General features: G+C 38.6%; 1 protein-coding gene across 3 annotated transcripts in view; it reads right to left on the reverse strand.

Moving 5' to 3' along the window:
• Nucleotides 1-10180, reverse strand: part of FANCD2 (FA complementation group D2) — a 56067-nt gene extending 45887 nt beyond the window's left edge. For all 3 annotated transcript variants that reach the window (XM_044916466.1, XM_021694897.1, XM_044916464.1), the window contains exons 1-8: nt 10117-10180; nt 7954-8094; nt 7289-7356; nt 7023-7126; nt 5919-5979; nt 4948-5000; nt 2081-2159; nt 724-848 (exon numbers count right to left, since the gene is read on the reverse strand). In XM_044916466.1, coding sequence (XP_044772401.1) covers nt 724-848; nt 2081-2159; nt 4948-5000; nt 5919-5979; nt 7023-7126; nt 7289-7356; nt 7954-8094; nt 10117-10180 — 695 coding nt within the window. The remainder of the gene's footprint in view (nt 1-723; nt 849-2080; nt 2160-4947; nt 5001-5918; nt 5980-7022; nt 7127-7288; nt 7357-7953; nt 8095-10116) is intronic.
• Nucleotides 10181-11089: the final 909 nt, after the last annotated feature.

Raw genomic sequence — 11089 nt, forward strand, 5'->3', positions numbered from 1 at the left:
AGGCAAAGGGGATGGTAGAGCGCTATACGCAGAGGAAGCATCCTACCCAAAAGTACAAAGGCAAGAAATCATTGGACATTTTTGGAGGTAGCTTTGCAGACAACTAAAGAAAAGGAAGTATTGCAAACTGAATTTTTAAAAACTATTTTGAGGGTAAGCAGGAAATTGCATTAAAACAAATCCTGCTACAGAGGGGTATTATTCTCCCTTCTTTAATTACTGCCCTACCAATTACTATTTTTCACATAAATGATAGTAAGCAATGCTCTTAGCAGTGGGTCTGATGTGATGTACATCACAATGAGTCATTTAGGGACCAAAAAATGCAGATGTTTGATAAGCTCCACAAATGATTTGGATATGCAGTCACAACTGAGGACTCCCTGGATGGAAGAAATGCTAACGAAACAGATGGATCATATTTAGGTCTCCACAGACCAAATTTATATGCCTAATCCTAACCCAGTCTTCATATTCACAACCACTATACGGTTTTAAAAAAAAGTAGATGGGTCTACCCAAATATATACTCATTATTACAAAAACAAGTCAAATCTCACACCTACTCATGGAAGGTAGATACCATCCTCTTTTATATAAATAGGAATACGTTACTACTACTGTTTTCAGACAAGATCGGGCACGTTCAGGGTGGTATGACCGTAGACCTACTACTGTTTTCATTCTGCAGTGTTAAGGCTCCCACAGTGGGAGCTTACCCACCTGAGTTCTTTCCCCACATCAGCATGCTGGGAATCCCCTAGGATCTCAGGTAGGCTGGTGACAAAGTCATGCTGCAGGTATAGTGGAGCAATACTGATCAGCTGCATGAGCTTGGTGGTGAGATCCTGCAATGAAGGAGACTGTTAGAATTGTTGCACACTACCCAGAACAGAGAAAGACTTCCTCCTCATGAAATGTAGAGCTGGAATTATTTTATGTACAATATGGCACCTATACATACATTCAAACTCAAAGCCTAAATTCAGAGGTAAGTGACCCAGAAATTTTCACACATGGGATGGTACACAGAAAACAAGTACCGTGGATGGTCTATTATCTACTGGGTCTGTTATATACTTTACTTCATTTAAGATTTTATTTATTTATTTGAGAGGGAGGGAGAGAGAGAGGGGGCTTGAGCAGGTGGATTGAGAAGCAGACTCCCCACTGAGCAGGGAGCCTGATATGGGGCTGTATCCTAGGACGCTGGGATCATGACCTGAGCAGAAAACAGATGCTTAACCGACTGAGCCACCCAGGCGTCCCTACTTTATTTCATTTAATCTTCACAGCTCTATGGAGTCTGTGTGACAATCACTTTTTTTTTTTTTAAAGTAGACTCTACACCCAACGTGGGGCTTAAAGTCATAACCCAGAGATCAAGAGTCACATGCTCCACTAGCTGAGTCAGCTAGGCGCCCCGACAATTCCCATTTTTAAAATGTAAGGATATGCATTGCCCAAAGATACACAATAAGTACAATATAATACAGTAAATACACAAAAATATAAAATGCTAGTCCACATGAAATTCCAAAACTCATGTTCTTCCAAATAAAGATTTAGCCTTGGAATGTGTGACAAAAATTAATAGAATGATTTAAAGAACTCTGAAAAGAAATAGGCCTTACACACTAGGCTCAAAACAGATTCAATTTTACCAAGGTGCTTAATAACAAATAACATAATTGCAAAAACTGCCTAAAACTTTCCTCATTTGTAATCAGATTAAACATTTGCAGCAAGGTAGGTTGGTCTGGGATCTCACTGCTTTTGAGAAATAAAATACAGTCATCTGTGTACTTTGAAAGCTACCTAATTTCTTTCCAAATATTTATTTAATAGATATCTAGTAATCATAATTAGAAAAATTTCTCTTTTTTTTCTGGAGAAATTTAAAGGGTGAAATATCCATGATTCTCAAATTATGAAAGATGAAAAAAGCTGATAAATAGAAAAATGTGAATTTTCAGTTTAGAAAAGGGAAAAAAACAACCACTGCAAATTCCAAAAGTTTGGTTAAGTGTGGAAAACAGACTCTCTAAATCCAAGAGATAGAACAAGTCCTAAAGCCTACCTTGCCATCCACAATTCTGTCAAGCCATTTCAGCTGACTAATGATGAGTCTAGGCATGTTAAGTCCATCACTGTTCACACTGAAATGTTAGGATAAGAAGACAGAAACTTAGCTTTTCTGATTTACACAACAGCAAACATTAAGAGTGCACAAACCATTTCAGACATTCAATTAACACTTACTGAACATTTACATATTGCAAGCTGTGTTAGACACACAGATGATACAAGAAAAGCAGGACACATATATGTTAAGATGGAAGAAGACACACTAAACTCTTAACAGTGGCTGCATCTGGGGAGGGTTTAGAAAGGTTAAGGAAGATCTGGAGAGTATTTCTTAATAACAATGTAAACAAAAAAATAAAGGCAATAAACGTGAACAAACTAAACAAGAAAAATTTTAAAAGGTAGAAAAGTGGTAAGTATTGAAAAAAGCAAGCATGTACTACTTTGGAAACATAGAAGGTCAAATTAGACTATGTTTGTGAAAGTACTGAAAACCATTTATAGATGAAGAAATGCTAGGGGCATCTGGGTGGCTCAGTTGTTTGAGCATCCGATTATTGGCTGTGGCTCCTGTCATGATCTCATGAGTTGTGAGATCAAGCCCCGCAAGGGGCTCCAAGCTCAGGGGGAGTCTGCTTGAAGAGTCTCTCTCTCTGCCCCTCCCCCCACTCATGTGCAGCCTCGCATGTGAGCAAGTGTGCTCTCTCTAGTAAATAAATAAATCTTTTTAAAAAAAATGTTTGCGGGCGCCTGGGTGGCTCAGTTGGTTAAGCGACTGCCTTCGGCTCAGGTCATGATCCTGGAGTCCCTGGATCGAGTCCCGCATCGGGCTCCCTGCTCGGCAGGGAGCCTGCTTCTCCCTCTGACCCTCCCCCCTCTCATGTGCTCTCTCTCTCTCATTCTCTCTGTCTCAAATAAATAAATAAAATCTTTAAAAAAAAAAAAAAAAAAAAATGTTGGCTTGCTTATTATTATTTCCCCCCAAATGACAGCATCTGCCTTCCTCCCAACCTTCTATGTGTAAAGTTTTGAACTACTTCCAGTTTTTTTCTTGACAGCATTCTCAGTTTTTGTTTAGTGCAGTCAAATTAACTACTGAAAAAGACATAAAGCATCTATGTGAGCCATTCAGGGAAAGCAGAAATTTGTAAAGACCTTTTTTTTTTAAAAGATTTTATTTATTTATTTGACAGAGAGAGAGAGAGAGAGCACAAGTAGGCAGAGAGGCAGGCAGAGGGAGAGGGAGAAGCAGGCTCTCCACCGAGCAGGGAGCCCGATGTGGGATTCGATCCCAGGACCCTGGGATCATGACCTGAGCTGAAGGCAGCTGCTTAACCAACTGAGCCACCCACGCGCCCTGTAAAGATCTATCTTTAAGTGTATTATTACTATATAGAAAACCTAGAAAAAAAACACGTTAAAAATGAGAAAGTAAAAATAACCTATAATCCTGTCATCCAGAGAGGTCTGTTATTAATACGTATATGTATCTATAGTATGGTATATGTATTTTTTAAAAGATTTTATTTATTTAAGAGAGAGGATGCATGCACAGCGGGGAGGGAGGAATGGGAGGGAGGACCAGAGGAAGAGTGAGAGAGAAAATTCCAAGCCGACTCCAAGCTGAGCATGAAGCCCAATGCAGGGCTTGATCTCAACTCTGAGATCATGACCCAAGTCAAAACCAAGAGTCCGATGCTTCACTGACTGAGCCACCCAAGGGACCCTGTATTTTTTTTTTTAATAAAATACTGGGCTAAACTGTAAATACTGATTTGTAACCTGACCTTTTTTTTTCAAATTAATGCAAGGCATTAAATAGTCCTCTGTATAATTTTTAATGTCCACATAATATTCTATTACAGGGATGTACCTCATTTACTTAACCAACCCCCTAGAGCTGAACATTTCAGTTGTTTACAATTTTTTGTTAAAAAGTAATCTTATTCATTACTATTTTCATTCGGTTATTACCTTAAGATAAATCAGAAGACGTGATTGAGCATTAAAGAGTATACAAAATCTAAGGTTTTGATACACACAACCTACTGCCCTTCAGAATGACTTGAACCAATTGATTATGTTTTTTGTTTTTTTATTTTTTTTTATTTATTTATTTGAGAGAGAGAGAATGAGAGAGAGCACATGAGAGGGGGGAGGGCCAGAGGGAGAAGCAGACTCCCCGCCGAGCAGGGAGCCCGATGCGGGACTCGATCCAGGGACTCCAGGATCATGACCTGAGCCGAAGGCAGTCGCTTAACCAACTGAGCCACCCAGGCGCCCTCAATTGATTATGTTTATCAGCAATGTATAAACATGCCTGTTGATTACACTCAATAAGGGAGATCCTTTGAGAGTGGAAAAAAATGTATGTATTGTTTTAAATTTATCTTTGATTATTAATGAAACCGAGCATTTAGAAAAAATGTTTGATGCTCTGGTTATTTCTTTGTGAATTGTCTGTTCATGACCTTTTTCTACTTTTCTATTAGGTTGTTCATTTTTTTCCAACTTAGTTATTTTTTAAAGCAAATTAAAAAAAAATTAGTACACATACACTATAAAATTGAAAAGGCAAAGAACAGTATTCATAGAACATCTGATTCCAAGCAGCTGGCTTCCCTCCTTGGAGACAACCACTATTAACAGTTTATTGTATATCCTTCTAGGAACATGCAGTCATATAAATAGATGATATTTCAAAAAAAGACCCCAGTAAAATTTTAGCAGTCACTTAAGAATCTGGTGTCATAATCAATATGATTTCCAGAGAAACCAATGATGTTTTAGAGTGATCTTTTCAGAGAGAAACTTAAGCACACAAAGGTAATTTAAGCATTCCAGAATAATTCCACTTACTTTTCAAAAAGAAATTCTGGCAACTTTTCAAATAAGGTTTTGATAATGGCAGGCTAAAAAATAAGACATAGGAGTTAGGAGATGGCCTTTAAATACACAACAGAAATATATAATTAACCACAATTTGCTCCAACAAGAGCTCTTGGAGGAAAACCCTGCTATAATTGAAATCCTCTTATTTTAGGAATGGCCACTTGAATGCTGCCTATATTTTGAACATAAGCTTTTGGGACAGAAACTTGTCAATGATGTGTCTCCTAAAAAATTACCAAATGATTATGAAGGCAGCACTAAAATAATCAAGTCATCAAAAATATTATTAAACATGACAACTGTTAACCCATGAAATGCAGCCTTAAGATTATCAAATAGTTTGCAAGAAAAGACTTCTCTCCAGAGGAATAAGAGGGCTCTTAAATGTAAGCTAACTAAATTATACTGAAGATTTCCAAAGAAAAGGAAGGGATAGGAATGTGGGAAGATTAACAGTGGGAGAGAAGAAAAGAGAAAAAATGGAGGACAGGGTAAGAAAAGACTTTCCATTTTTTTTTTATAATTTGAAACATTTAAAACATGTTAAAGCACTGTCTATTCAATATATTAAAAGAGAAAGGAGGAAAAGGGCAAAATCAAGTTAATCAGCAAGTAAAAACTGAAACAGGAGATGATACAGCTGTGAATATGGCAGAGATATATAAGGTACTCAGAGCACATGGGAGGAAGCTTTACAAATCAGGAATCAGAGGCTGAGGGAATAAATGAGATTTCAAAGAAATGTACTGGGCTAATCAGCTCAGTCCAAAGCCACAGACATTGCCCTACCAGATGTATGTCAGCAATGGGGCTAAGTAAACTATTGCAAACCCAAATTCCCTGTTAACTCTACTTGACCCTGTGCTCGGGCATTTACACTTGGGCATACACCACAAATCATGTCCATCAAATGTTCGCAGAAAAAGTGGCAGTCTCACCTGTAATATGTCAATTCCCAGAAGCAATTTAATGAGGCTCTTAGAGTAAGATGTGCCTATGCTGAAAAAAAAAAAAGAAAGAAAAAGATTTGTTTTCTATTTTGTTTTCCTTGTTTTAATGTTTTTATCATTTTTTCTTCATAAAATTGGTTAAATATACAATTTTTTAAAAGATTTTTTTAAAATTTTTATTTTTTTGTCAGAGAGAGAACAAACGCGTGAGCCCACAAGCAGGGGGAGCGGCAGATAGGAGAAGCAGGCTCTGCACTAAGCAAGGAGCTTGATGCAGGACTCGATCTCAGGACCCTAGGAACATGACCTGAGCAGAAGGCAGACTCTTAACTGACAGCCACCCAGACGTCCCAAATATAAAAATATTTAAAGAGAAACTATCCTGTTATATTAGAAATACAGAACATGAAAAGATGGCTCTTTTTTAAGATTTTATTTATTTGATAGAGAGAGACAGCGTGAGCGCATACAGAAGCAGGGGGAGTGTAAGAGGGAGAAGCAGGCTCCCCACTGATCAGGGAGCCTAATGCGGGGCTCGATCCCAGAACCCTGGGATCATGACCTGAGCCAAAGGCAGACACTTAACTGACTGTGCCACCCAGGCACCCTGGCTTTTTTTTTTTTTATTAATTAATTTATTTATTTCGGGAGGGACAGAGAGAGCGAGCATGAGCAGGGGGAAAAGAAGAGGGGGAGGGAGAGAGAATCTGAAGCAGACCCTGAGCTGAGCACAGAACCTGACACAGAGCTCGATCTCACAACTCTGAGATCATGACCTGAGTCAAAAAACAGGAGTCAGATGCTCAAGCGACTGAGTCACCCAGGTGCCCCGAGAAGATGATTCTTAAACAGGGAGAAGTAGAGAGGTAAAATTCTATCAACACAGATGCGACACACTCTAGAAAACATTCTGGTTCTTAGTCTCATAACCGTAAGTTAATAATTTAAAGGTTAGGCTAAAATTGAGGAAAAATCAGTTATAAATACAAAGTGAAATTCAAAAAAATTGTTTCCTCCCGCCCATCTCCACCTCCCAATCCAGTTACTGTAACAGATTAAATGTCAGCAAGACTCCAAGCCTCCACTCCACACCTGGCTTCCTCATCCTGCAGACGTTCACATGACAAAAGGCAGTTCCTGAAACTGTCTTGGTCCTCAATGTAAGACTCCAGGCCACTAACAAATTCTTCTATTATCTTAATGACAATGAAAAAACAAAGAGTAAGATTTTTAGTTTAACATTTGCTATAGGTTAGCTAAGAATCATTCTAGTCCATTCAACTTTATGCCAGCATCTTTATATTCCCAATTCCAGAGTAGTGCTGGCAAAAGCAAAAGTACCAGGAAGAAACACATACTTTGGGATAAGAAGGATGTTTCCTCAGAGTCTGAAAGAGCTTCTTTTGGAAAACAACTTGATCCACAGCTAAGATGAAAAAATAGTTGGTCACCAGTCTTTCATATCTCCCAACCATAGTTTTACTTTCCTAAAGATGTAAGTTTCCTGTCTTATGAAACCAAAAAGGATATTTTTAACCTAATTTCAGAGCCAAATTTTCTAAACCCATGGTAAAACAGATATAGCTTTGACAGAGGATACTACCAAGTATTCTAAAAAAGATATGGAATAATGGAGTAATCTATGCCCTAAAAGCAGGGTTTTAAATGGCTTTATAAATTTTCTTCTGAAATCACTCTAATACAGATCTAATTATTCTCTTGAGTATTAATTTATTTTTCCACAAGAAAACACAAAGTACTACTGGTATATGACATTTTTTCCTAAAAAAAACAAAACAAACTAATTACTTAAAAAAATTAAAAATTAGAATTACTTAACATGCATTAATCAGAACCAAGGACTATAAAAATGTTCTCTAAAAAGCAGTATCATTGTCATCCTTGTCTCAAGATGGCTGGTACTCCCATTTTTAATCTTCACTGCCTCTCTATTTCGGAAATCCATGATTCAGTTCTGAGCCCTGCACTAAACCCAGATAAAAGATTTAAATTAAAATATTACTTAGTTGATTCTGACTCTCTCCTGTTTTAAGAATAACTCCTGATGTTTTAAGAAGCTTTACAAAAACACTGTCATTTTCTTCAACTTCGTTGTGAACATGAGATTTCTTTGTCTTCTTAGAAAGTGGTTGCTTCCTGGCTTCTGAAAAAAGACAAAATTTTCAAGAATGTGACAAATAGTAAAGATTAAAAATGTAAACCCTAGAATAACCCTAAGAGGAAAATTGATGGGTTCTTGAAGAATTGTATTGGAATTGATGCTGTAGTAAAATTTTATCTCTTAACAATGGTCAGCAATAGTGGCTTACAAACAGATAAAGCAATCAACAAATAGAATTATTTTTGCCTGTTCCATTTTCATTTGAAGAATTCAAAACGTGCCACTTCTAACAAAAATAACCATGAAAATGTTTCCCACCCAAATTCCAAAGCAGTCAGGGTGCCTCAAGCTGTTGTCTGCAAACCAGTACACTCAAATCACTGAGAAGCTTATTAAAAGCACATTCTTAGGGGCTCCTGGGTGGCTCAGTCAGTTAAGCATCTGCCTTTGGCTCAGGTCATGATCTCAGGGTCCTGGGATCGAACGCTGCATCAGGCTCCTTGCTCAGTGCACAGCCTGCTTCTGCCTCTGGCTCCCTGCTCAATGGGGAGTCTGCTTCTCTCTCCCTCTGCTCTTCCCCACCCCACGCTTGTGTTCTTTCTCTAAATAAATAAATAAAATCTTCAAAAAAAAAATAAAATAAAATAAAAGCACATTCTTAGATCACATCCCATAGTTACTCAATTAGAATCTTAGGGATGGGGCCTGGGAGTCTGAATTTTTAAAAAGTTTTCCAGGTAATAATCTTGACGCACACCAAAATGTGAGAACCAATGATCTTGATGCAGGGGTAAAAAGAATCAGGCAGGTTCTCTTGCATCAAGCCTTTGAGTACAAAGCCCAGATTGGTTTTATCCCAAGGCTTTCAATGCAAGAGAATAAAACATAATAAACAAAAACAAAAAGGTACTTGAAATTAAGTAGGATTTTTTTTTTTTTTTTTTTTAAAGATTTTATTTATTTATTTGAGAGAGAGAGAATGAGAGACAGAGAGCATGAGAGGGAGGAGGGTCAGAGGGAGAAGCAGACTCCCTGCCGAGCAGGGAGCCCCATGCGGGACTCGATCCCAGGACTCCAGGATCATGACCCGAGCTGAAGGCAGTCGCTTAACCAACTGAGCCACCCAGGCGCCCGAAATTAAGTAGGATTATTTTCTCTTCTCCCTTAATGATGTAACGAGTTAGAACTCCCGTAACAGAGTAGATGAGTATAATAAATGGAAAAAAACTATCAACCTCTTTTCATCAGAACTAAGTAAGGGCCTCCGTCAACCACATTCTCATATAGACAGTCTACACTGTTTCTTCGCCCTTGGCATGCTTGCTTTGATATAATGCCTTTCCTTTATACCTCACTATCATAGTTTTATCTGTACTATATACTTTTTAAAGATTTTTATTTTTAAGCAACCTTTACACACAACGTGGGGCTTGAACTCACAACCCTGAGATTAAGAGTCACACGCTCCACTGACTGAGCCAGCCAGGCGCCCCCATACTATAATTCTTTTTAAGGGAGGAAAGAGGGTCATAAGTCTTTTTTAAAGGACAGATACTATGTTGTACCTTCTGTCTCAGCACCCAGATGATGTAAGTAGATAAGCTCTATTATATTAATTCCTCTTATGGATGTGGAGACTGAAGCTCTAAGACTGTGGGCATGCCCAAAGTCATACATGGAATTAGAAGCAGAAACTCAGGGGTGCCTGGGTGGCTCAGTTGGTTGGGCGACTGCCTTCGGCTCAGGTCATGATCCCAGGGTCCTGGGATCGAGTCCCGCATGGGGCTCCCTGCTCTGCGGGGAGCCTGCTTCTCCCTCTCCCACTCCACCTGCTTGTGTTCCCTCTCTCGCTGTGTCTCTCTCTGTCAAATAAATAAATAAAATCTTTAAAAAAAAAAAAAAAGAAGCAGAAACTCAGTCCTGAATCTCCTGATACTAGATTCTGTGTGCTCTAACCATTAAGCCTTGATGATTCCCAGGACTTGAAAGGAGGAACTTTATCTCTCTTTAAGTGCCTCATAGATTTGCTACTGGAAATAAAACAACAAATGACTAGATACTTACTGGAGGCATCTTCTATCAGGCTCTCTTTATCCTCTGATTTTGACAGCCTTCTCTTGGAAGCCATTTTGACCAGAAGTCTTCTGCAATTAAATTACTTCCTACTGCAAAATCAGAGAATAGAAGTTACCTTCTAGAAGCTAGATAAATTTTGAGATGTTAAAGCTATAGCTCAAAGGAAACTATCCTATCCAAAACCAAAGTGATTCTAGTTTTTACACTAATGTTACCTAACTCCAGGCGCTGAAAGAATTTCAACTCCTGTATCTGGTCTAAACTTGTTTACCTAGTTGCCTCTTTAGCCAGACCACTTTCCTCTTGCTGAAGGATGAAATCCAGTTCTCTTTCTGACATTCCAGATCCTTCATCATCTAGCCCCAACCTACCTCTCCTTTAACTCATTAATCCAAATTGTATGTTAGAGACTGTGCTAGGTGCTGGGGTTACAACTATGAACCAGACATGATCCCTGCCCTCAGGGAGTTTACAGTAATGAGTAGTCTTGAAGTAGTTATTTAAACACAGTTATGTAAGTGCTATAAGAGAGAAGCACAGGGTGCTATGAGGGCTTACAAGGAAATTTAATCTAGTTGGGGGTAGGTGAGATGAAGAAAAGCAAGGACAATTTCTCAGGGATAATCTCTGTGAGAAAATGATTTTAAAGCATGGACCTGAAGGCTTCAACAGGAGTTACCCCCAAGAAGATGTATGAGTAGTCCAGGCAGAGAAAAACTCAGCACTGAACCAGTAAGGAGCCTGTAGAGTTATAAATGAAACTGAAGAGGTAGGGGATGGTCTGAACCATACTAAGGGCCTCCTAGTGTATTTTCTAAACGGAAACATTCCTGGTGTCAATGCTTTTGCATAAGGTGTTTTCACCTGAAATGCTCTTATCTGCCTGGAAACTACTACTCATCCTCAAAGACACAGTCAAATGTCATCTTCCTTGAAAAATGTTCTTCCTATCCCCAAAGGA

This window comes from Neomonachus schauinslandi, chromosome 1, assembly GCF_002201575.2.
Source record: "Neomonachus schauinslandi chromosome 1, ASM220157v2, whole genome shotgun sequence".
NCBI lineage: Eukaryota > Metazoa > Chordata > Mammalia > Carnivora > Phocidae > Neomonachus > Neomonachus schauinslandi.